The sequence below is a fragment of the Peromyscus leucopus genome, chromosome 6, assembly GCF_004664715.2.
Source record: "Peromyscus leucopus breed LL Stock chromosome 6, UCI_PerLeu_2.1, whole genome shotgun sequence".
Classification (NCBI taxonomy): domain Eukaryota; kingdom Metazoa; phylum Chordata; class Mammalia; order Rodentia; family Cricetidae; genus Peromyscus; species Peromyscus leucopus.
The window spans coordinates 6829644-6857579 of NC_051068.1; the positions used below are offsets into that span (position 1 = coordinate 6829644).

A 27936-nucleotide genomic window follows, 5' to 3' on the forward strand; every position below is an offset into this window, starting at 1 on the left:
CCTCAATCAAGCTCTCCTGCTGTTTGCTTCCAACATCTTCTGATAAGCTCGTTGGGATCCCAGAAACATCTTCATTCCTTCCCTGTTTAAAGGGGAACTGTACCACCTCCCCAGCAGCTGCAGCACCTGGGTTTTCCGGGGTCTTAGTTGATTGTATTTTCCATGAATGGGGCAAATGCTAAGGCTTTCACAGGACTTCCCATGCCATCCATATTAAGCTTGCTAACAAGTGGAAGGCAGATACTGTCCTCATGCTTCCTGAGATGTCTTAGAACTTGCTTCTCTCACTCCCTCTTGTCTCAGCCTAGTCTTCGAGGAACACAGATAAGGAGGCATCCCAAAGTCCTCATTAAAGCCTTAGACCACCAGTGCACACCCTGCAGGGTACATCTGCTAGAATGCTACTTGGCTAGAAACCTCTCCTCTTTCTGCAGAAAGGGAGCTGGATATGTTTAGCTTCTTCGATGCCCATCAAGTACCAATGTGCACAAGCTCATAACATGTAAGGCTAGAGCTTCCTGTGAACTGGTTTTGGAAGCAGGAGATGGCCAATGCTAACCCTAAAGAAATGCAGGTGGTAACTGCATAATACCACCCCAGTAATGACTGAAATCACCTCTTAGGAGGTGAGAGCAGAGTATCAGAAGATGAAGAGAGTTCTTGTCTACACAGCAAGTTCAAGGCCAGTCTTGGCACGTGAGATCCTATCACCACCCCCAAAAAAGAAAAAAAAAAGGCACCAAACACCTAATGAGATTGATTTTTATTTAAAAATAAGGGAGGATTGGGTGCCTCCTACTTACCAGCCTTGTATGAGACACTATGCTGGCAGGCTTCCGACTTGCATCCCAGAGCAGCACCATCCAGTAAAAGCTCCAGTGATAAGAGATGTTCTTACCACTGGGTAGGAGAGCCTCTAGCTCTGCTGGCTACCAAAAATGCACCTGGGAACCTGAGGAACTGAGTTAAATTTTTAAATTTTTGTTCTTTTAAGTATGATTTACCACTTAGGGCTGGTGACAGCCATTTGGACTGCACAGGTCTAGAGAAGGAAGGCAACGTCAAGAAAACCAACAAATCACTATCAAACGGGGAATCCAGCAAGGAAAGGCTAAGGTTCTGGTGGAAGAGTGTCAGACAGAGGGAGGCTGTAAGCCAATGTCCTGGGAGGAAAACAGGGGCAGCTGAGAGCTGTAGGTCACCCCCAGGAGCTAGGATTTCCCTGCATGCCATTTGCATTTTACATTGTTTAAAGACTGCTATAGCCAACTGCTCTACGGAAAATATGAACGTATACAAAAAGATGCTTGGGGTGTATGTGTGTGAGTGTCTCTGTGTGAGTGTGTGTGTATGAATGTGTATGTGTGTGAGAGTGTGTGAGTGTATATGTGTGTGTATGTGTGTGAGTGTCTGTGTAAGTGTGTGTATGAATGTGTATGTGTGTGAGAGTGTGTGTATGAGTATATATGTGTGTGTATGTGTGTGTGTCTATGTGTGAGTGTGTGTGTATGAATGTGTATGTGTGCGACAGTGTGTGTGAGTATATATGTATGTGTGTGTGCCTATGTGTGAGTGTGTGTGTGTATGAATGTGTATGTGTATGAGAGTGTGTATGTGTGTGTGTGAGTATATATGTGTGTGTATGTGTCTATGTGTGAGTGTGTGTGTATGAGTGTGTATGTGTGTGAGAGTGTGTGTGTATGAGTATATATGTGTAACTGTGTATGTGTGTGTGAGTGTATATGTGTGTGAGAGTGTGTGTATGTGTGAGTGTGTGTGTGTGTGTTGGGGTAAACCTAATGGTTTGCCTCTTCTGCTCAGAATAGCATCTCCTTCTTATTAATATGTATTTATACTCAAAAGGCATATACATTTGGGCATCAATATTAATTCATCTAAAATTAATAACATATATGCATATGAATATGTAACATGTATCATCCTGAACATTTTTTAAGTATAGGGAGGAAGAAACAACTTCTTAAGTGTGTTAAAATGGATTGAATAAGCCAACATGCATGCACCCTTCAGAGTATCTGTACCCAAGAAATAAATGGAGTAGCTGCATGCAAAGCCCACACAGTCATCCTTAGACTCTACAGAGCCAATTTCTGTTGTAGCAGGAAGAAGAGAAGGGACTCAAAAAGAGTTGAAAGGGCAACCATGAAACCAGCTAATGGTGAGGAAAAAGGGCCATGTAGAGAGATCAAAACAGACAGGTTGATTAATTAACCTGGCAACGAGAACGTTAACAAATGGTTGTGGGCTATTTAAAGTTGCTCTTCTAAGACAAGGGCCAGTTGGGTTGTGTTAGTCATGGAAAGAGCACTAAAGCCAGGAGATTAAAGCTGTGGAAGAGGCTATTTATGGCTGCAAAGCTGTGGAATCGGTGAGGAATTCAGAGCAGTGTCCTTCTGTGGAGGTCTTTAAAACAGAATAGATTCTCATCAGTCTCATTTGAAAGGTTTAAGTGTGATCCTGCCTAAAGGCAAGGTGATGAACGAAATGAGTTCTCAAGGTCCCAGCCAGTCAACCCAGGGAGCCCACACTAAGGACTGAATGCTGGGATTTTCTTTTGTTTACCCATACCTTATTGTTTCACACCACCATGTGGCCACACCGGGTAGAAATGCTGGAAATTTTGAAACCAAGCATAGGCCTTTGGATATGGCAATCGTATATTCACAAGCTCTCAGAATTGCATGGTCTGTTTGAAGATAGCCATCTGCAAACTCGGCTGGCATCGACGTGCTTTCATTGGAACCTTTCATGACCATAATTTAGAAATAAAAGCTGATTTCTGTGTTATCAAGAATAACGCCTAATTCTCTGATTGTGCATGTGCTATTCCGTAGGAACAGGATTTGAGCCACAATAGGCTGAGTTCATGACATAAATACCTTTTACTTATGAATATATTTGTGCATATGCCAGATTCCGACCCTTTTACATTTAACAGATGTGTTGAGTAAATAAATGTGACTTCAGTGACAGTTCCATCAAATGAATTCAAACATAATATCAAAGCAGTAGTAGATTTGCTTGCAGGGAAGCAATAATAGTTGGCACATGACTGAAGGCTTCACACCAAACATAATTTTAGGTACACCACATTGGGCCAGTGTGCCGCCTCCTACCTCCCCTCTTTAATTTATGTAATAAACACGTCAGCATCCATTAGCATCGATTAAGCTCTCCTGTGAGCTAACTTGAATTGGAATTCATATTGTCACAACACCTCCTCTGGAAAACCATTCTGTCTAATGTGGACAGTGAAGTCAACCTACCGCCAGGCTGTTCAAGCTGGAACCCTGGGAGGCTGTCGTCTTCAGGATCTCTGTAGCAGAGTCTACTTTTTTTTCTTTAGTTGAAACACACAAATAAGATAATGCGCTATTGTTACTTCATTGAATACGTGTGTGACTACATGCAAGGTTCAATGCTAAAACAGGCACTGTAGACAAAGCAAGGACTAAAGCTTCTGCATCCCTGTCTGGGGAGAAGGGCATGGATTCCAGTGCGGGCCTAGATGACAAAGCTTTGCAGGTCACAGGCTCTGGGGCTCTGTCGTAGGCTTCAGTGCCCCCATTGCAGCAAGATGATGTGTAAGCCGTGGACTCCGGCTCGGGCATCACTGGAGTCCTGGGATTTCCTTTACAGACAGTGCTGAGCCACATCTAAAGCACACACCGCAGTGTGCGGCCTGCTCCCTGTGGTAGTGGAGGACAGCAAAAATGTAGAACTAATAGAACAGAGCCAGGGAAACGACTTTGTGGGTAAAAGTTGCACCAACCCTGACAACGTAATGCAGTCTCCAGAAACCCACATTCAGGAGGGAGAGACTCGACATCTGCAAAGTGCTCTCTGACCCTCCACATGTGCACCATGGTGTGTGCATTCAAGTAAAGAGATAGATAGATAGATAGATAGATAGATAGATAGATAGATATAGATAGATAGATAGATAGATAGATAGATAGATAGATAGATAGATAGATAAGGGAAAATTTTAAACTAACAAAAATAAATGTGACAAGCACTGTGGAAGAAGTAAAACCTGTCAGTGCATTGTAGACGGGACGTCCTCAGGATGTAGTGACACCTTGAGGACGTGAGCCTCACAAGGAAGGCTCGACAAACTGGCCAGGTACAGTTCCACGGGCCTTAGCCTGCCTGGTCTTCCTGAGGAGCAGCTCTTGCAGGGACAGCTGGAGTTTAGTTCCCAGCACCCACACCAGGCAGCATGACCACCTTCGACTCCACTTCAGAGGACCGAATGCATTCTTGTCTTAAAGGACACACACGCACACACGCATGCACGCACGCACGCATGCACGCACGCACATATATAAACATAAATTAATCTTTCTTTTAAAAACTTAGGTCAGAGAAGTGGTTAGATGGCACAGAAGTAGATGCCTTTAAGTCTGGTTTTAACTTCAAGGGATTCAAACCCTGGAGAAGCCTATTCTGATCCAGTGATTGTAATGGTATCACTCTCAATCCTGATTGAAAATAGAACAACAGAGAAAGAGGGAATCTAGGTTGGAGGCTGTTGCAATAGGCTGAGTAAAAGATTATGGAGCAGATAAACATGCTGGAGGGGTGAGGGGTGGCAATATTCTGAAGGAGGTTATTGGATAGGAAATGTGAGAGAAGGAGGAGTCAGTGATGATTCCAGGGACTTGGGAATAACCACAGGATGACCCAGCAATGACTCTACTAGGTACATAGCAACTGAAATGAAATCAGTGTGTCCAAAAGATACCCACAGCCCCATGTTGATCCCAGCATGAAAGGCCAGATTTGAAATCCACCCATGCTTCCATCAGTGATGGGTGGAAGAAAGAAAACTTGGTTCAGACACATGTCTACTACTCAGGTACATAACAATGAGCCTTGCTTACAGCTGTGTGGGTGAGCCTGGAAGGCCATGTGCTGAGTGTGATAAACCAGAATCAGAAGGAAATACCACACACCCTTCCTTCTGGAAGCTGAAGAACTTGACTGCCAGAAGTACAGACTGGATGGATGATTAGCAGAAGCTCAAGAGGAGGGAGAAAGAATGGGTGGGAAGAGTCAGTCACTGGGTGCTAAGTGTTGGGAAAATAAGGTCTTTTGTCTAATACATAGTATGGTGACTGCGTTCATTAGTAATATAGTATAATTTCAGTATCACAGAAAGAAAGGGTTTTGAATGTTTCACTACAAAGAATAATAGAGGGTTGGGTGATAGATGCTAATCATGTAGATTTGATTATTTCACACACACACATATCACATTATCCTCCATAACTTGTATAATTATTAGATGTTGATTAAAAATAAAACAAAGGCACAAAAGAGAAAAGGTGAGAAGGCCACTAGGTACTGGGGGAGAGGAAGGAAGATCAGAGCCCTGCACACAATTATGTTCCATTAGACACCAACTGGGCATCTAAAATGTCAGGAAGCAGCAAGGCTGAGAAGCTAGCTTCGGGAGATTTTGGAGATTCAGAAAGTGGTTTAGACACATGGCATAAGGGTTGAATTGCTAATGTGCATTTGTTACTTAAAACCATGAAACCAATGTGCTCACCGAGAAGGGCGAACAAAAGGAAAGTGAGGAGGTCCAAGCATTGCACCCAGGGAGGACCCAAAAGTAGGAATTCAAGAAGGTGAAGAGATCCCAGGAAAATGAGACTCAAGGGAGCAACCAGGACATAGGAAAAAGGCAGAAAGAAAGCCAAGTGGGAAGTAGTATCATCCCCTGAACCAAGAATGCATGTCATGTTGGGACAGAGGTGAGCCACCACCCTCAGCAGCATGGAACCACTGGAGACACTGGAAGGGAGAGAGCCCCACCTGCGTCCACTCGAAGAGTGATTTCACCTAAGGAGCACACACAGCTTGTTTGTTTTTTGTTTTGTAAGGGATTTGTTGGCTTGTCTGGCTTTGTTTAGTTTTTTAATTGACAAAAAAAAAAGATGCTAGTAACTGGGGGGAGAGAGGCAAGGGGGCTTCTGGTGGGAAGACAATATATTTGGGAGGTGGCAGAAAACTCTGGGAGAAAGGGCAAACTGGAAAGAGAAGAACAGCCAGAGCGTGGAGAATTGGTAGAGCGGCTCCCATGGCTGGCTCAACTGAGTGAGATCATGTGTGGAAGCTGGTGTGTCAGATTTACATTCTACCATGTAAAGTGCTTGACATGGTGCTTAGCAGTTACAGATTGACAGCTGGTGACATCCTCACTTCATTAAAAGGAACGAGCTGATATGAGCTTCCGATCAGAGTGCAGTAACCCTCAATAGTCAGAGTCATAGAATGCCCACAGTAAAACAAAGACAGTGGTAACACTGAGTCACACTGACTAATGTTCAGTACTCAGGGTTGTTAGAAACAGATACCTGATGAAGAGTAGGAAGAACAGTCAGTAATGTTTGCATTTGATTTGTATGGCAAGTCTGCCAAAGCCTGGGTCTCACGTGGCACTTGAGTCCTTAAAGATGCCCAGTGAACGGATTGGCTAACTACCTTTGCCTTTTTTTTTTTTTTAATTCAGCATGATGAAAATCCCTTGTCTGTTGCTTCGCAAACGCCACATGACACAATGCTTCCACACACTTGTCGTGTTTCTTTATGGACTTAGAGTGATCCCCACCCCCAGGGTGCTCTGTGGAGCAGAGGGAGGCCAATGGAAGAAACATGCCTGCCCTTTTCCTGGGGAAGTGGATGCAGGGGACAAATAGCTTTCTGACTTACATTCCTAGTTTGAATCCATTTCTGAGCCCTAGTCATGCAGCCAAATTCCAGTGGAAAGAGAAATCAGGATACACACGAAAATGACAACAGAGTCCCCAACTCCTATAAAACAGCATGTGCTGCCCTTAGGAGTCAGATTTTTCCACATGTTCCATTGATCCTTTAAATTCAGAATTGATCGCTGAATGTCTGCAAGGGCACCTTCATGGCAGGTTGACTTGCTTTGGGGGTCACTATGAGAAGACGTTCCAAGTGCTTCTACCAAATACAAACATCCAAAATGCAACTTTGCCTTCTAACATCTATGATTTTTATAATTTTCCATATTCTATACATATTAACACACATCAAAGCCTCCTAGTGTATTCTATCTTATTATTACAGCCTTTGGGATACATGACAGGATTCTTAAAAGATAGCTGTCATTTATTTGAAATGTCAGTATACAGCTCCTTTCCAAAATTCCATGTGTATGTAGAAACTATTGAATTGAGTAATCCTCCAAATGCTATTATTTTTCCCATTGTGTGTGTGTTTGTGTGTCACATGAACACACAAACATCCTTGTGCGATCTTCCAGAAGCTGGAAGAGACATCAGATGTTCTGCTCTGTCACTCTAGCCTCATTCCCTTGAGACAGGGTCTCTCACTGAATGTGGAGCTAAGTTGACAACAAGCCCCAATGATGCTCCTGTCTGTGGGACCCCATAGCTCTGGGGTGACAGTCACATGCATGCATAACCAGGTCTGGGTTTTTATATGGGTGTTGGGGATCCAGGCTGAGGGTCTCATGTTTACACAGCAAATGCTCTTACCCACTGAGCCATCTCCCCAGCCCCACTGTTAATTTTTAAAGTCCTAATTTTTGTCTGTCCTGAGCAAGAATGTAAATGTTTTAATTCTTTGAGAAAAGTGCTGGAGTAGGTTTATAGTTTCTCGGCCTCAGACAACCTATATTTAGGGAAGGAACATTTCTAATTCAATTTACAGTGATGTCAAGAAACAACACGTATCTGCAGGCGAAGATAAGAAAAACACGCAGGAGTACACAGTGATAGCTCTACTTAAATAAATAAACTTTTGGTACTAGTGATTAGGTACACAGGATTATTATATGTTTAATTGGCTAACGTGACAATTTGGAATTACTTCTAGTCACATTTAATTGGATTTGCAATCTCTGGGGAAAAAGGAAATAGAGAATCCTAGCAAAGAAACAGCCATAAAAGTAAACTGTTTTCCAAGGGGTGCTAAGTAATGAATTAAAATCCATTCCACAATAGTTTTAATATCCCCCAGCTTAATAAGACCAATGCAGTGACTGTATGCACTGGATCTGGAAACTAATTCAATTAGACACAAGGTTGGGAGGAGGGGTTATCTGTTGAATTGTAGGGTTTTTTTTTTTTAATTTTCAGTTGTAAAAAGGCAAATTTAATCAGACATAAATAATCTTTTAATTCAGGTAAAGCCTGGGGTATGCTTAAATGCCCACCTAATAGCTAAGAGCTATGCTAGGCTTGGAGACATCGTCAAGTCTGTGTGGTGGTGCAGCATAGAGCTGTTGTGAAGTATGGCCCCACAAAAATGGGCCTTTAGGATGTGAAACTGCGCATCTTTGGAGGCCTCAGACAAAGGAACAAAAACAGAGCATGAGCATCCCTTGTAGCCATGAAGTATTCCTGGGCTCTACAAATGGAAGATCCCTGTAGAAGACAAATGGCTCATTCCTTCTCCTATGGTTTCAGTGTAGCTTGAAAAACAAAGTCAGCTACTTTCTGTGTCCTAAAATGTGTTTTCTTTTGCTTAATCCTATCAAGTTAAGTATGCACGTTGTAAAGCCTTCTCCAGTGTGTGTGCATGCTGCCTGTTACAGTTTTCCCTCTACCTTATAAATTCATGGTATTTTACATCTGTTCTTGTTCCAAGGAGTGCCATGATTGCTGACTACATGTTCTGGCTCTGTGGAGGAAGCGAACACTGTGTAAGCAAGCTCATCAAACTGTATTGGCAGGTAAAAACTTATGCCCCAACCAGGGAGGAGGAGCGCATCTCATTTTCAGAACCGAAATGAAGGATGAGTGCTTAAAAGACCACTGAAAGGTAGCTCTGGGCAAATCAATCAGACAGCCACTGCCTGGTGGTAATGTGTCTATAATGAAGGAGATTTCTGAAACTAATTTTAAGGGCAAAATCCAGAGTTGTTAACCCTTGGCCTGTACTGGAGTTTTACAACTCAATATAAAATTTAGACATCCCAGGAACTATTTTTCCACATTTAAAATACATTATGCATTCATACATTCTTTCTGAGTTACAGGCTTTAAAACCAAACATCTGAAGTGATATTAATTGCATAACTGAGGGTAACGAAAAGATGAGGAGCGAACATGGGGTGATGCATTAAAAACTGGGCAACAGCAAGTCTTCTGTCACTTGTTCAAATGACAGCGGGAAGTCCTCTCAGAGCCCCACTAGATGCCAAAGAGAAGCCATCATTTCTCAGATTTATAAGGAAAACTTGCATCACTAGTTCAGTCTCCTTCTGTGTAAAATTCTCAGAAACTTATGTGTTCCTGTTTCAATATTCGGAGCTCAATTTATCCACTATAAAAACTATTTACATTTTTAAAGTAGCCCTGTTGTACTTGAAACCCATCATCTATTTAAAAAGGGAGGGGGGTCGAGTTTCAAATAAACACTTCTAATCCCAAAAAGAATCCCTTAGTAATAATTAGATAACTATGAAAAACAAAACAAACAAAAACAAAACAAAACAGTGAATGGCTGGAGTCAAGCTGAGCATTCAGTTCACGAAATCTGACAGCTCACCACCACCTGTAAACACAGCCCACTGGAATCCACCACCTTCCTCTGGCCTCTGACAGCATCTGCACTCACGTTAGTGACTCCCACACTAACACACACACACACACAACACACACACAATTTTAAAAGAAAAATATTCTTTAAAACTAACTGTAAAGAATTGGTAGATATGAAAAGCAAGCAATATTATATACAAAAGCAGACATTTGACTGGAGGAATTCCAAGATATTCTAAAAGAAACAAGAGAGGATTTGAATCTCAGGAAGTGATCCGCAAGTCTGATGCAAAGGTTTGATTTGAGTTATCCATTCACGAAACAAATACATATTGTGTGCATGCTGCCCTTTCTACAGTGAATTGGGGGAAATGCATCCACTATCGGTATAAACAAAGACAAAGTATAAGCCTGATATACAAGAGTTTTTTTTTTCTTTAGTTTTCAAAAAATATAAATATCTTCATTTTATTCATCTTAAAGTAAGAAAATAATCTCCACTTAGCAAAACATACATGTTTGCAATGACAAAACTTAATATCAAAAATCCTTTATTTTGTTATTCTATATTAATAAGTGATAAGGAAATACACTCTCCATTGTATTCTTTTCATTGGAAGCAACATGTGTAGCGAAAAGAGTCCTTGACTGCAGGCAAGGCCTGCTTCAGATGAGCTCTGACCTCAACTAGCAAAAGACCCCAGCTAAAATCAGTCTCTGGCTTCAGCCAAAGGCGCTTCAGTAGAAAGTAAGGCATGACTGGCCCCCGGTGCTTGAGAAGATTATCCCCAAAGCCCATTTCAGTACTAAAACTTCATCCAAAATCTTAGACTCATCCAAAAATGACATCAGCATTTTTAAGAAAAATGAAGCCACTGTAAAGTCAGGGATGCCTGGCTATCCAATTCACCCTGGCAATCTCACTTATCAGTCTCATAATGCTCCTTGACATCACAGTATAGAGATATACTGATTACATCTACACGTCTAATTGTTATCAACCATTAAGGTTGTCAGACAGAGCCCAGGAATGTGGTGCATGCATGTCCTCTAGCACTTGGGAGGCTGAGCAGAAAGACTCAACAGTACCATGGGGGCAGAGCAAGACCCTACCTCAAAAAAAAATTGGCATAGATGGGCACGATTTTCCTCTCCTTTAAAGATAAGAAGTTGCTGTATACAGGAAAGGGAGTAAAACAATGACATATGGAAATGCTATGATGAAACCCTCTACTATTTAAGCTGAGTCAAAAAATGAAAAAGCAGTCACTACATTGCAGGTAGTCCCTAACGTAAAATAGTTTGACTTAGGAATACTTTTTAACTTCACACTTGTTTGGCTTTTGATTTTGTTCTCACTCATAGTACAGCATTCAACCATTTACATGAAATAGCCTTGGTACTAGAAGATTTGCCTAAATGACGCCTAATGTAAGTGTTCTGAATGTATTCAAGGTAGGCAAGTCCAAGCTGCAGCGTTTGCTATGCTAGAAGGCATTTCGGATTAGATGGGTGAAGCTATTGGAACATAATGCCACCATAAGTCCAAGGTGCATCTGCTACTTCCCTTTTCAAATGCATAAAACCCCTGCTCCTCTGGTTAGCTAGTCTCTTTGGAGGTCTTGACACAGAAATGGGAACTATCAGAATGTGAAGATTTTAGTACCAGTCCCCATCCACTCTGCATATATTGACCTACAAACACAAGTACAAAAGAGCTGATCTCTGCCATTGTTAACTCAGGAACATGTTTCGACTGTATGAGAAACACTTTCCATATCATTACTCCATCAGGGGCAGAAATGGTGTAACAGTCTGTGCCATATGACAGCTCACACTGAGCGACATCACTCAGAATAAAAGTGTTTGCACATCTTATTCTATAATAGCATCACCTCTGCAGAGGTAGAGAGGGTTGAAAATAATGTATGATGGCTGCACTAGAAAACACTGTCCCTGTAGCGAGATCCCCAGTCTTCGGCTACCAGCCATCTTTGGGGAGAACACCATGAAACTTCATCACAAGGCTGAGCTAATCAGCAAAATGGGAGCGCTTAGGTGGGCTGAAAACTGGTTGTTTTGAATCAGATGCCTTATGGTGTGTACGCATGTGTGTGTGTGCAGTTATAGAGGTCAGAGGATGGTGTTAGATGCCCTGGAACTGGAGTTACAGGCAGTTGTAAGCTGCCCAATGTAGGTACTGAGAACTGAACTCTGGTCCTCTGGAAGAACAGCAAGGGCTCTTTACCACCAAGATATCTCTCCTACCCCTGAAATAATACAAAACCTTTATCTAGTTAGAAGGTCTGTTCTACCTCCCAAGCACCCAATCCTCAATGGAGGTCAAATTGTCCAGGATCATATAAATGAGAAGGTCGTGCTCTCCCACTGCCAGACAGTTCTCCTGTGTTCACACTCAGCCATGTGTTCACAAGACATTCATCAGTTTGTATGGCCTTGTCTGGTGCAATGAGATTGTGGAAACCAACCCTCTCCGCACTGCTCATCACATGGAGCCTGCGGAGACAGCAACAGAGATTTTACTGTAAAATAGCCACAAGAGAAGTGCAGAGAAATCCCGCTAAGCGGGAACAAGCTGTCCAATCTTCGGCTCACTCCCCACTTAATTTTTGTTTTCTCAGTTTTCTTCATCAGTCAGGCCTTCAAATCACAATCTCGGTACCTCCTGAGAATGAGATTCAGTTGACAACCCTGAATAATGCTCACAAACATCGCACACAGAGACAACAGAGAGAGAGAGAGAGAGAGAGAGAGAGAGAGAGAGAGAGAGAGAGAGAGAGAGAGAGAAGAAGAAGAAGAAGAAGAAGAAGAAGAAGAAGAAGAAGAAGAAGAAGAAGAAGAAGAAGAAGGAGGGAGGGAGGGAGGGAGAGAAAGAAAGAAAGAGAGAAAGAGACAGAGACAGACAGAGGATGTTTATTTATCTCATTGCATTAGAAATTGACCTAAACATAGTCACAAACACCAAAACAACATTGAGAAAGAATTATGACTTTTACTCTATTATAAGAAGGTTGTAATTTTTCTGGTATAAGAAGTTGAAATGTTTGACATAACATCAATTTCAATGTTTCATTTTAATGGCAGCAAATAGTAAAACTGGAACTAACAAAATCAGCAATTGCAAATGGAGTCAGAGCTCCTGTAGTTCACAGCACCTGGAGTGTGCAAACACCAATCAAGATATACCAACATCTTCTATTTGAATTCATATTACATCACTTCTTCCCCTTGGGCTACTGAGGTCTTTGTTAGGATGACATCATCAAGGTTATCTATGCCAGCAATTTCTTCCAGTTTTAAGATAAACAACTTGCTGTGTATCTGTGGACTGTCCTCACTGAAAACTCTCAGGCTATTGCTAATCTCAGCTCCAGGGCTGCAAAGTTTCTAGTTATCTGACTCTAGGCATTCCATTTAAAGTTGCTGATTGAAAAAGGACAAGAGGGAGGTCCCCCAGCAGGACTACTCATAGTTGATTTCAGCATCTTCATGATGAAGTGTCGCCTCACTCTCAGGCTAAGAAGTCAGTCATCACGAAGCTGTGTTCTACAACAAACCCATTATCAGATTATGCTACATTTTCTTGATTTTGAAAAAATGCAAAAATAGTAACCAAACAGAATCCTTTCTAAACCCCCTTTCTTCATAGAAACTTCCCTATTAAGAAAGCACTTCATAGTGGGCTCTTGCCTCTAGACAAAGAGCTCCTGAAATGCTCGAAGGCTTGGCTGTGAGGAAGCCAAGGGCTTTCGCAGCAGGAGGGAGCCCTCTTTGGGGATTGTTGGAAACGCTGGTGACACCAACACAGGCCTGTGTGAAGAGCCTGACATGTGGAGCCTCTTTCCACAGTGAAACAGCAAAGGCTGAGGGAGGCAGAGCCAACTTCACGGGTCCTCCATCTGTGCAGAGAACACTAAGACGTCCCATCCAACTCAAGTTGTACTTGGCATTGAAATGTTCCTCATCTCAAAACTATCAATGGCCTGCATAGCTTCCCAAGAAAGCTCACTAAAAAGTTTTTGGGTTTGTTTGTTTGTTTGTTTGGGTGTGTTTCTTCTACTCTCAAAGGCCAAAACCAAGAACTGGACTTTTCCTACTCACATGCCCAAATAGTTTAGTGCACTATATTGGCCCCTAAGGTATTCCCATATACATCAGGCGGTGAGCCCGCTGATCCACTCCTTCTCTTCCTACAGCACTCTATTTCCTCGACCCCTTACGTCCTTGATATTGGGCCTTGAAGAGATACCTGCTGCTTCTAGAACTGAAGACAAAAAATATCCCCAAGCATGTTCTTGTCATAGTGTACTTCCATCAACTTTGCTATAGTCATTAAAACCTGAAATCTTTACAATTCAGTCATGCAGACACTTTTGAAGTTGGTGAAAACCTTTCTTATATACTCAGAAATTACCTTCATCGTTCACACTCATTTGCAATTAACTATTTGTAAGCACAACACTATATGCTAGGGAAACAGAAGCAAGCAAATAGGTATCCCTCTGTCTTGAGAGACCACACATTGCATTCCTCCTCATCAGCAGTATCTCTTTCTTCAGCTTCAGTTACCACAGTCAACAGAGACCTGAAAATACCAAATGGAGACCAGGCACTGGCTCACACTGCTACTCTGTGGGCAGAGGCCGGTGGATCTTCATGACTTTTAGGCCAGCTTCATCTATATGGTGAGATCCAGTCCAAGCGGGGTCACCTAGTGAGACCTTCTTGAGAGAAGGATGGTGAGATAAACAGAAAGGAAGGAAGAGGAAGACAAAGAGGAGGAGGAGGAAGAGAAAGAAGAGGAGGAAGGGACTAAATGAATGTTAAATTGTATGCCATTCTGAGTAACTTGATGAAATATTCCACCTGTTAAATCCCACAGTAGCCATTTCATCCACCAGACTGTTGACCACAGTATACAGTACTTGGGTTAGGTTGGCACATGTCCTTAGGACTTGGCCCAAAGAACAGAAGCAATGATTCATACATGTCAAAGGGACTATGTGAAGTGTACCCTTCAAATGAAAAAGTGAGGGTGCAGCCCGATATTCTGAGAGAAATAGGGAAAGCGCATCCACACGACCTTGACTGCAGTTGTTGTTGTTAGAACTCTTCTTTTGTTGCTAGCCTCTGCTGCTAACCTCTCATTGCACCTAAATTATAAACTAAGTCTTAAGATAGATCTTTGCCTGAGGGAACATACCCAGTTTATGTAGGGTTAGGTACAATCCATAGTTTCAAGTATCTATTGGGAGTTTTGGAACATCTCCATCATGAGTTAGAAGAGAGACAACCGTATTCTACCGTAAGATATTTACAAGAAAGAATTATAGAACTGTAAAATAATTAAAACACATACCACCACTTAATATTCTGTCTTTCTTCCACAGTGCCATCAAAGCACATTGCAAAATGCCACTCAATAAGTTGTTAAATAAATCAATGAAATCAAAAATTAGTTTGAGATGAAGCCAAAACCAGTAACATCTAACATGAGAATATTTTTACCATCATTGTTTTGTAATTAAGGAATTCAATGATTATGCAAAGAAGTGCTAATTGCCCTGATTTTATCATTGTGTATTGTATATATGGATTGAATGATCACATTGTACCCTGTATATATGTGCAATTATGTGCTGATTTTAAATTACATACATGTGCATATGTATATGTATATGAAAGAAGTGGTCTCAAAGACTGTATACTACACAGTTGCCAGTGGTTATCTGTAAAGTGAGACCAGCTCTCTGAATTAGTTTATACAGCCTTTAACATGAAAAACAAAAAAAGGAGTCAGGTACTCGTTTCATGTGTTCCTGTATACATGCATATGTGTTTTAAGCTCAAAGTTGTAGACAACTCTGGCTTTCATTGTGTTCGAGACTTGTCAAACTGTCTGGAAAAGGCTGCTGACTTTTCCAAGGTTCTTTGAAGCGCTTGGTTTCCATGCTCCACAAATGTCCAAAGTATTGGCTATTCATTACTTCTCTTTAAGATGGTCACAAGGAAAGCTGAAATCTCATAAAAGTCTCTGTAGTGACCACCGAGTCTTGTAGAATAATGGAATGAGTTGGGAGTTCAAACCAATAATAAAGCCTAACTTTCTACTCTGTTTCTTTTTTCTTGATATTGCAAAGTCATCCCAATATTACTCACTTGGTGAAAACTTACATCTCTACCTCAGAACAAAAATAAAACCTTCAACATGAAATTACAGGTAAAGCAAGGTCAAGGAACCAGAAACATCTATCATTATATTGAATAAAACACCTACATTTTCTAGAGAAGAAAAAATGTGTTCCCTAGAGATGTGCCTCCATGTGAAAGTTTCCCACAGAAAGGTACAAAATAGAAATTCTATGTGAGTATTTCACTTAATGGCCAATATTCATTATATGTTTATTTACTTGGCCTTGTCAGACAGAGAGTTTGTAAAATGGATGCCTACTGTCTGAAAGCAGCCTAGTTACTGATGATTATTCAAATTATACATAATTTGAAAAGTGCCAAAGCCACTTACCCAGAGATATTTCTCCATCAAATGCCATGCATTGTGTTTAAACTCCCACTACTTGGCATCAACTCTCCAGTCGGCCTGGGGTCAAATGCAAAATAAATTTGATGTGGGAGAGCTTAACTCAGCAACGGGTGACCTGTGGATACAATAGTGAAAATGGGTTTATCTCGTCTCTTTGGGAAAGTGAAAGTACATTAATGAAATGAACAAGAATAGAAGAAAAAGTAAGCCCACTGAAGAAAGCGACGGAGTGCCCTGAGGTTGAGCACTGTGGAGGGAGCAAAGGACCCTGGGAAGGCAGTGGTCCTGGTGCTGACTGCTGCTCACTCCCTGCAGGAAAGCAAACAGATGCCCTGCAGCAGGGCGGACGGTGCAGGACTGAGGACCAAGAGCTGCAGCCGTGGGTCTACTGCTGAAACTCGGCTTCATTTCTGTAGGGATCAGCTAATGCTGTGATAATGTTACGTGACCACCACTATAAAACTCCCAGTAATCACGTTGGCTCAGATTCAGATGATGTAGGCTAGTCTTCGTTAGGTTCAGCTCCAAGCTTGAGAGAAGTCCAAGTGTGTTCCACACATCCCTCTACCTCCTTTGACTGATAGCTTCCTGAGAAAATGTGGCATTCCAAGAGAAAACCAGAGTACATACAGTCACTTTAATCCTCTACTCCAAGTATGCTCATAGCAAGAGAGCCAAAGGAAGCCACATGATCACAGGCAAGTGCTAAGGAAGTTCTGCCCACTGCACAATACAATATTGCTGCAATTACATTACAAGTATAGTATTGGCCCAGGAGGGGAGAATGAGGAAGCCAACAAGTGTACAGGTGTTGCTCTCTTCTCTTTGATAAAGTAGTAGGCTTCCCTCAGTGGGTGTCAAACACCGCCCTCTAGTGGCCCACTGCATTGAATCACCTGGGTTAAGTGGCGATCCAACTTCACTTCTTTTGCTGTGACCAAACTTCCCTAACAAAAAGCAGCTTGGGGGAAGAAGGCATTTTCTCCAGCTTACAGATCCAGATTCCCGTGCATCCTTATGGGTAAGTCAAGGCAGGAACTTCAAACAGCTACACATCAGGCCCATAATCACAAGAAACTGAAAAATGCATGCATTTGTATTATCTTGCTGCTTGCCAATACTCAACTCCACACTCTAATACAGTTCAGCCCCCACCCACCCACCCAGGGAATGGTGCCCATATTGGGTGGGGTCTTCCCACACTGGTAAACTAAGACAATGCCCCCACAGGCCAGCTCTCAACACATGCAATCCCTCACTGAGGCTCTTTTCCCAAATGGTTCTGTGGTGGGCGAGGTTAACAATTGGATCTAATCATCAGAAGTGGGGGGCCTCTAACAGTCCCGCCTCCACCAAGCGAGTCCCCTACATTGCTCCTGGACTGAAGGTCTGTAAGCGCATTATTTCGAATTTGCTAAGTTCATGGCCAGCTTAGCCTACCATGCAGCTTACCCGGAGCTGCCTGAGGGGAGGGTGCTGGGAGAGGCTGCCTCCGTCTGTGCACGCTCTGTCTTCCCCTGAGTTAAGACCCCATGCTTCCAACCGTTAACTAGGAGAAACTGCTGTCCCTGCCCCACTCCAGTGACCTTGCTAGACCACAATGGACACTGAAGTGTTGTGAAGTCACTTGTCTGCCAAGAGATTTGTCTATTAAGATAGGCAATATTGAAACTCCCAAAATGTTCTGTTTTTTTTTTTTTTTTTTCCAATTAGAAGGCAAGCTAAAGAGGAGGTGTCCAAATTGAGATGCCAGGCAAATGAGAGCTGCTTTTCCTGGCTCTTGGGGGGAAAAAAAGATAAATATGGAAATGAATCTCTCATCTAATTATTCATTCCTGTTTATATATTCTTTAATGACATGTTTCCATGGTTACCAGCGTTGTTAAATGCTGCCTGTGTTTCATTTTGCTTTGATGCTATTTGAGGCGGCATGCCAGTAGAAGAGGCTCGCTTTTAACTGAAAGGTGTAATGAGGCATATGTTTGATCCAAGGTTGAGTGTTCCCAGGAAGGAGATAGTGACCGTGACATTGCTGGTTGTGTGATTTTGTGTAGTTCTTCAGTGGTGCTCTTCTTAGGCCTTAGGCTGAGAAGAAGAAAGGGAAAGGCAGAGAGTAGAGGAGAGAAGAGAGGAGCAGAATCTGAACCATACACATATGGAAACTCACATTAATATGTCAGTAAGATGTTATGCATTTGATGTGTCCACACTGTCAAGTAAGGGGGGTTGTTTCTCCTCTCCCTTCTCCACACATCACCCCACTTCTCCAATCACATGCCTGCATGCTTGGTGCAGAAACCTCTTCCCAACAGAGTGCAGTAGTGACTTCACCTCAGTGTGGGATTCAGCCTCAGTGCCATCTCTCCAGAAGCTGCTAGCCTTTGAAGCCCTAAGTCTCTGCAGAATAAATAGCTCTTTTGTCAGCCTCCGGGATCACACAAGAACCTGCAGGCAGGAATCCCTGCCAGTGCCGCAGAATGTGCTCTGCAGGGGGCAGCATACTGCCCTCCTGTGTTGGCGTAGATCTTAGGTTGCACATGGATCTTTGAGATTGCTTAGAGAACAGTGGGGAGAAAATTAGTCCTCAGACCCTCCCAAACAACACTGTGTCCGAGCCTTTAGGAATGTGCGGGGCTGTTAATAGCCCTGGTCGGGGTTTGCAGCAGTATGTCAATGACCCAGGAAGCGCACAGCCAACTTTTCTCTGTCTCTGTCTCTGTCTCTCTGTGTATGTCTCTCTCTATTTCTCTGTGTCTGTCTGTCTGTCTGTCTGTCTGTCTCTCTCTCTCTCTGTCTGTCTCCCCCTGCTCTCTCTTTCTTTGGGGATTTTTTAACAGCTTTTAAAGGAAGAGTAACCTCTAAATTTCCTTTCATTTTCTCTCATTTGAGGGTGCTATGGGTTCTAGAGATGGGGCCAATTTGAGGTTCCTTCTATTTGGGCAAACTGAGCCCTGACTGTCCAGTGCCCCAGTTCCTGCAGCTCCCCTTCTAGGTTAGCAGGAGGTGGTTGACACAAAGACTCCGCTTTCCAGTTGAAATCTGCAAAGGCCTTTTCCTTTGTTTTTGTTTGCATCTGAAAAAAAAAATCAAAAACTATTATGAGCAAAACCAAATTTAGAGGTTTTATGGCTATCTTTTATATTTCCCACAGGTTTTTATGGGTTATTGATTTACAAGCTTGCAGAGAAATTGAGGTCACTTTTTTTAGCAGCTGGCGATGTACAATACTGTCCCGTGAAATCATTGCATTTTTTAAGCTGTGCTCAGCCAGGTGTGGAATAATCTGTAGAACTCAAGCTTTTAATGTTTATTGTTTTTCCAGCCATCCTTTGGGCAGTACTACATACCAATTACAAAACTAGTTCTCTCTTCTTCAACTCATAGGATTGTATTTTCTTCACTAATTTTTGATGACAGTCTGTTCTACCTATACCTGGGTTGAATAATTTTCTTTTTCATAACAATTTCCCTTCTCCTAAATAATGAGACCTTGACATTTCAAATGTCAACCTTTAGCATATGACATATTTGATTTTTCTCAGGATCATAAATTAACTATGAAGCTAACCTATTTCTTTTTACAAGAAAGCTTAAGTGTTCTTATATGTAGTGCAGCCTAAAGTAGGAGTCAGCAACCTACGAGGAACAATAACCTCCAGAGCATCCAGAGATATGGGAAGCATCACAGTTAGAATGCACGTCTTCCATTCCTATTCCTCAGCCCTCAGAAGCCCACCTCATTGCGTCTAACAAGGCCACATAAACCTCATTTGTGAGATCATGAAGGAAGCACTGTTGTGTATTAGTATCACTTGCAGCTGCAGTTTGCTGTTGTAACAGAGCACATGGAAATATACCCGTACATAATACATATTGATTTATATGTATATAATTTATATATATAAATTTTGCAAAGCCATTGAGTTTATCATAGACATAATTATTCCCCCTCTGAAACAACTTGATGTTAGGTGACATGATCAATAGTCATATATAGGAAGCCAGCAGCGCCATAAAATCAGATTCCTGAAATCTGATGGCATAGCCTGGAAGAGATTAATTGCAGGCAAATAAGAGAAATGAGAAAAGATAGGAAATGTCTGCTTGCCAGACAAAGTTGAAATTTGAGGGAGGACAGAAATTACAGGGATGCAGAACAGCGAAGACAAACTTTGAGTGACGTCAGTGGATGCGACCATCTCCTTTGAAGGGTTCCAGATCCGCTATCACTCCTCTGTGCACAACAGATATGCAACGCTACAAGGAGCTGCTCATCTCAAAGACGAATGCTTCCCTTGGATGAAGACTGGGTGGACTTTGATCTTTCATCTATGATTCGACACTTGTCCTCCAGAGCCACAGACTATCTTACCATATCTGAAAGTCTATCTTGGTTAGCTGGACAAGGCTGTAGACCCATTTATGAATCTCTAGAGTCTAATGGATCAGAGCTTGAGGCCCTGATGTAGATATAATTGATTTCAGTCCAAGCTCTCTCTCTTGAGATAGCTGTGTGAACACCACACCATGCTAGAGAATAATGTGATGTAGGATAAACTGTTTTCCTCATCTATAAAATGGGAGCAGGTCTAGTTTCTAGTGTTATTTTAGCAAACATTTAACCAAATGCACAGAGAACACCCATCTAATTAGTAAGTGATGTGTGGGTGTGTCCATGAATTGACAGAAGCCCACACAAACACGGCTTTTTGCCATTTGATGATAGCCAATAGTCTTCACTTCACAGCCTTTCAGTGTTTTCAGTAGATGCTTCCTCAAGGCCAACCCTGGCCTTTCCACTCAGTCATGTCACCTACTAGTAGCCTAACATATAAAACAAAGGCTTTGTAGAGAGGGCATTACAAATCTACAAAGGGGATAGCCAGGTCCTTTTCCCAACCCTGACATGAATGACATTCATGCAATAACAAGCTGTCTTCCAATCTGAAACCACTAGTCAAGAAATATAATGAAAAACAGCATACACTGGCCAGTTATGGTGGTACACAACATAATCCCAGGACTCAGATAGTCAAGATAGGACTATTACAAGTTCAAGGGCACTTGCAATATATAGTCTCAAAACATATTAATTTAATTCAATTAAAGAACACATAGTTAGGCACAGTAATACTTACCTTCACATAAGGTGAAGATGAAATACATAACAAGAAGAGTCCCAACCTGTCTTGACATTTACCACCAAACCAGAGGCTAGGACCCATTAGCCTTAGACCCAGTCATCCTTAAACAATAATTGCAGGTAATGCAGCTATTTCTTCCTTTAATACCTTCCAGTGATTCATTTCCAGTCATCAAGAACAAAAGCACTATTGCATCCTAAAGAGTCTGGAGGCCGCTGAAACCCACACGTGTAACTCTTGAGTTTCGATCAGCTGGTGTTCCCCCAAGGTGCAAGTGGGAAATTATTCACAGTCTTCAGAAGAGGAACATAATTTAAATTCTATTTATAAATTATATGTACTTTGTCACTGAATAAGCTAACCAACCTGAGCATATTAATATGGAAGCTACCCTACTAAGAAGCCTTTCATATAATTTTTGTAAACTTTTTCTTGGAGATGGGCATGCTAGTTGACAGTATATCCTAATCTAATGAGATGCCAATGGACAAAACTATCTTACTGTGACCAGTAGGTGAGAAAACTGGGATGTGAAGACTATTATGAAGAGGGTTTTGGTGTGGCCATGGTTTGATAGAGCCCACTTGTTAGTGTTAGTTTTCATGACAGTAAGAACAGGATCCTGCTGGAGCCAAGCAGTGGTGGCACACGCCTTTAATCCCAGCACAGCACTCAGGAGGCAGAAACAAGTAGATCTGTGAGTTTGAGAACAGCCTGGTCTACAGAGTGAGTTCCAGAACAGCAAAAGCTACACAGAGAAACCCTGTCTCAAAAGAAAAGATTCTGCTGGAGGGGAAAAAGGGAGAAATTAATGCCTGATTTTCCAGGAATTTACACTCTAACTTTAAAAATGAAAGCCTTCGGTATAGGAGAAAGCATTGGCTTAGGGGACTCAAGCCCTTGCTACCATTCTAATTCTGTGACCTCAGATGACTCACCAGAACTTACACACTTGTTACTTACCTATAAGTTGGTATGAAATTGTGCCATAGATCTTTTCCCTCTCCTCAGTTCCATGTTGAAAGTACATGCAGGTAATTCCTGCTACAAAATACAAATGATTAAAAATTAGCACAGGGAAAGCTTTAGCTTTAAAGTACTGGAGTGATTCAATTAATAGAAGCATCATATACAATCAAAACCCAAATCTAAGCCAGTCATAGTGGCTCACTTTTGTAATCCCAGCACTTGGGAGGCTGAAGCAGGAGAATTCCCAGTTTGAGGCTGGCCTAGACTGAATAGTGAGACCCACTGGCTGTAGTGGCATACACCTTTAATCCCAGAACTCAGCAGACAAAGGCAGGAAGATCACTGAGTTTGAGGCCAGCCTGGTCTACATATCAAATTCCAGTAGTCAAGAATACAGAGAGATACCCTGTCTCAAAACAACAGCAAAAACAATGAGACCCTAAGGGAGAGGAGAGAGACCATAACCAGTATGAATGGGAAACAAAAGTGTATTATATCCACACAAACACATTTATGCATTATGTATAATTTGTTAAAAATCTATAGCATCTGCACACAGTGCAAAACTAAAGGAAATGAAATTTCTTTAGAATTTAAAATACTACTGTTTTTAGACAGCAAAAATTGCAAAGTAGAGAATTCAAGATAGCTATATCAAAATCTGTTTACCTAGTTACTAGTAACCTGTTCATGCATTCTTTGGTGATTTACGACAATGAAAATAAAATTTAAATGCCTTATTTATACCTCATGAGGAGATCTATGACCTTCCCATCCCTGGGCTGACAGACGCAGCAGCAAAGCTCCTTAGAGAAGACGAACATTCGGAAGGAACAGTCAATGGCTGCCGCTTCATAAAAGAACTCCTGTCCTGTACAACAGAGATTCAGCATAAAGTATTGAGCACTGTGAACACTATGGCAAGGGAAAGCAGTCCACCATTACATATTCTATTCTAATATGCTACTGCATTAATGATATAATCACAGAAATGTCAATCCCAGTTACCGCATAAGTGACATGGTGAACAGGCCACAGGGCAGTCACAAGGAAAGCTATTTGGAAAAATCTACTCTCTATTTCAAGGCATTGAAACCTTCCAAATTAAACTTATATATATTTACAGGGATTAAATTTTTAAAATGTCACTTATGGAGTTTTATTTTTCCATTTTCTAGTAAATTATACTCATCATTCAAATTTATATTATTATTCATACAATAACAAAGAGTTATGCTAGCCATTAAAGACTAGGTACCATCTCAACTATGTAAGTCCCGAGTATAGGAAATTTCCTTTGAAAGTAATAACAGTTACTCTGAAAATAGAACAATGGAACCATAATATTCAGTCCCTAATAACACCTACCTAGATGGATTCTATAAGGATTAAAGAAAATGGCATATATAAAAGCTTGTATTACAGTGCTAAGTGAAAGATTGTTATTTTATCTTCAAATGCTGTTTTTCTTTACTTTTTATAAATTGATGGGAATGGATTATGAGTGAGATTCAAATTTTCACTTATTACTATTTCTGTATTAGGATAGACTAATTACTGTAGCAAACAACTCTATCCTCTCTCCCTGTCTCTCTCTCTCTCTCTCTCTCTCTCTCTCTCTCTCTTTCTCTCTCTCTCTCTCTCTCTGTGTGTGTGTGTGTGTGTGTGTGTGTGTGTGTGTGTCTCTGTCTCTCTCTCTCCCTCACCCACAAGACTGAACCTTGAGCCCTTACATACTAGACAAATATGTTCTCATTTTTACTGAGCCACATCCACAAAAGTACATTACAAGCCCTCTTTTTGCCTTTTATTTTGAGGCAGCATCTCAGGAAGTTATCCAAGCTGGCCTTGGACTCACTGTGTGACTCAGACTGACCTAAACTCACTCTGTGACCCAGAATGGCCCTGGACTCACCCTGTGGTCCAGAATGGCCTGGACTCACTCTGTGACCCAGAATGGCCCTGGACTCACCCTGTGGCCCAGAATGGCCTGGACTCACTCTGTGACCCAGAATGGCCCTGGACTCACCCTGTGGCCCAGAATGGCCTGGACTCACTCTGTGGCCCAGAATGGCCCTGGACTCACTCTGTGGCCCAGAATGGCCCTGGACTCACTCTGTGGCCCAGAATGGCCTGGACTCACTCTGTGGCCCAGAATGGCCTTGGACTTTCAATCCTCTGCCTCAGCCTCCTGAGTGGCTGGGACAGCAGGACTAAGCTACCAGGCCTGGTTGAGAGTTCTCCTCAATCCCCAATGGGAGAAAATGTAGTAAGACCACACTAAAGAGTGCTTCATGGACCAGGCACAGAAGTTATTCCTGCCTACCTTCCATAATAGCCTGCAAGAGTCTATGAAATTCCTGTCATGTTCCCAGTGGGTAAAACCTCAATTTTTCAAAAGGAAGTGATTTATAATATAAAAGTCTAATTTTAAGTCCTATAAAATTAAAAAGCTGTTCATCCGAAAGCCTCTTAAAGCCTCCCCAATCTCAATGAATTAGGTTGGGAAAGTCCTGAGGTGCTCTCCAGATCAAATTTTCTAATAAATTTAATCACTGTGATTGTGGTCAAGACTAATATTGGGAGCAATAAGGAAATAATTTGATAGTCTAAAATTATTTGATTGCACTTTCTAATTAGAAGTGGCAGGATTCCTACTCACTGTCCCATTTCCATAGGCACCAGTCAAGAAATGGGGGTAAAATAATCTCACCACCTAAGACACTTTGAGTATCATAGCTCCTTCCAGCCTTACTGGGATACTTTAAGTACTCCTGAATTTTTGCCAGGAGGATTCAACCTTTTCGGTGTGGAATAGGGGGATGAATTCCCTGTCTTCCTCTCAACAGTTCACATTCACTTTTCTTTCCTCTTTGATGGAGTCCCTCTCATCCCTTCTCCTCTGTAGTCTGTCTCACAGTCATCCTGGGCAAGCTGGCATCTAGGGCAGTGAGTGGCTCCTTTCACTTAGCTAAAGTACTAAGAGAAATTACTGTAACTTGGTGTTTGTAGTGGACATTAGCTGCCCACATATACTCTTGCTTTACAGAATTATACATTTTATATGGCACTTATTCAGAAACAGGGTTTTGTTTGTTTGTTTTGATTTGATTTGATTTTTGAAGACAGAGTTTCTCTGTTTAACAGTCCTGGCTGTCCTGGAACTCATTCTGTAGACCAGGCTGGACTTGAATTCACCGAGATCTGCCTGCCTCTGCCTCCCGAGTGTTGAGATTAAAGGGTGCACCAACGCCACCTGACTGGAATTGTACATTTTAAAAACTTATAAATGCAAGAGTGACAGTGAAGAAGACTTTACTGGGACCTACGGATACAGGCACGTGACTTCAGAGCTTCCTTCGGAGGACCGTGGAGAACATACTTAGCAATGTGTACATTCAGCAGCAGGACCTGGGCCGGTTGCTTCTCCAATCCCACACAAAGCAACATTTACCGACATTAAAGGAACATACCAGGGAAGGACAGTCAACTCAACATTTAAGCCAAAGTGAAATATTCTAGAAATGTACTCCCATTTTAACAGTTTCTTTTTTCTACAAACAGTTAAATTTTATATCTGGTCTCTATTTTCAAAGTCAATGAAGATGTTTGATCACCAAAATCTTCATTTTCATATCAATAGTTATATCAAAATATTCTAATTTTAATATAATATTTTATTTACTTTTTGGTAATTTCATACATGTTTATAATGAATTTTGATAATATCCATCCCTACTTTCCACTCATTCCACCCCCAGACATGCCCTCATCCACCTTGCCGCTTCTTGGCATCTTTTTTATTTTCTTCTTCATAACCCACTGAGTTGCATTAGAACTACTCACATGAGCGTGGGTTTGTGATCATCCATTGGAGTGTCAGCAACCGAAGAAAACTTGACTGTCCCTCCCTCAGCAGTCATCAACTGCCAAGAGCGCCTCAGCAGGGATGAGAATGTTGACTGGCTCGATCTTGTGTGAGTCTGGTGCAGGCACCACAGCTGCTGTGGGTTCGTGAGGACGATGGCTCTGTCATGTCTGACATCGGCAGCCCCTCCTCCGCAGTGTTCCCTGGCTTCATTGGTGGGAATGAGCCAGATGTCCCTTTTAGTCCTGAGTATCCCATATTCACTTATTCTCTGCACATTATCAGTCTCTATATTAACTACTACCAACAAAACACTTCTGTTGAGGACTGAGAGCTGTACTAATCGACAGATACAAAGGTTGATATTTAGAGGAGATTTGATACTATTTCTGTTAGCATTCAGGCATCTGTACTGGCCTGCCCTTAGGGTCCTAACAGGATACATCCTCACTGTAGCCACTAAGAGCACCCCCTGTGCACATTCCCTACTGTTTCCTTGTTTAAAAAAAAAAAAAATGCCTTGCCCATCTCCCATCTCTTTCTCTTTCTCTTCCTTCACTCTCATCCCCAGGCTGCTCCCTTCTCTCCCCTCCCCTCAATAAACCTCCCACGTGGGCCCTGTTGTATGGTGATTCCTTCCCGACATTTTTAAAATACAACTGTCCATCTAGCAAAATAATAGTAGTAGGTTCTCTCCTAGGGCCTAGGGCCTTGCCAGTCATGAGTTCTTGACTAGGTTTATAGTACCAAGCATGAGTTGCCACCTATGGAGTGGGTCTTATATCCAATCAGAAAGTGGTTGGTTATCTTGCTCCCAGTTCACAGCTGGGTAAGAACGTTGGTGGCATATCTCCCCCGGAAGCCTGCATAGTGCTATTCAGCACTAAGAAAGCCAGCCAGAAGAGAGGAAGCTTTAGAGTCAGTACCAGCTCGATTTCTTCATGTCCTGTAACCAAAGTATATGACATTTCCAGCAATAAGGTCTTAGCATCCAGTTCTGGTGGGTGACCAAATGCAGGGGCTGGAGCCTATGTTGTGTGGGAGTCTCTGGTACCCTCTGACTAATAACTTGAAGGGAAATAACCTTCTCTTGGCACAGGGATTTTCTTTGATAACTTACAGCTTGTAAGAGAAGCATTATCCCTCTCACCTGGGCAGAGTAACCACAAACCTGTGTGTGTGTGTGTGTGTGTGTGTGTGTGTGTGTGTGTGTGTGTGTGTAAAAGCTTCTAATATAATAGATGTCCATGTGATTTTTTCAGCATCCTTAGTGTTGGTTATCACTGCCCACAATCCACCCTCTGCCAAACTTGCCATGCATTGTTTTCATCCCCCTCCATACTACCTGTGTCCTGTATCTCTCCCTTAAGGTCTTCACACACACACACACACACACACACATACCACCACCACCACCACCACCACACACCTGGACAATGGCTCCTTTCTAGTTTCCTGGCTTCTCCTTGTCCACACACTATGGAAACCAGTGTGAAGGGTCCTTACAAAGCTAAATACAGAACTGCCATGTGACCCTGCTTTGCTATTCCTGGATATATACGCAAAGAATTCTATATCCACAGGAGTGCTTGCTTATCCATATTCATTGCCACTCTATTGACAATATCTAGGAAATTGAACCAACCTAAATATCCATCAACTGATGAATGGGTAATGAAAATGTAGCATCTATACACAATGAAATTTTATACAGCTAAAAGAAAACTATATGGAATTTGTGAGCAAATGAATGGAATTAGAATAAGAATTCTATTGAATGGGTAGCCCAGACTCAGAAACAAAAACACTGAATGTTCTCTGTTAAAA

General features: G+C 41.9%; 1 protein-coding gene across 1 annotated transcript in view; it reads left to right on the forward strand.

Moving 5' to 3' along the window:
• The window catches only part of Spata16 (spermatogenesis associated 16), a 272366-nt gene that overhangs the window by 166046 nt on the left and 78384 nt on the right, over positions 1-27936 (forward strand). The window contains exon 5 of the mRNA XM_028875802.2: positions 8671-8755. Coding sequence (XP_028731635.1) covers positions 8671-8755 — 85 coding nt within the window. The remainder of the gene's footprint in view (positions 1-8670; positions 8756-27936) is intronic.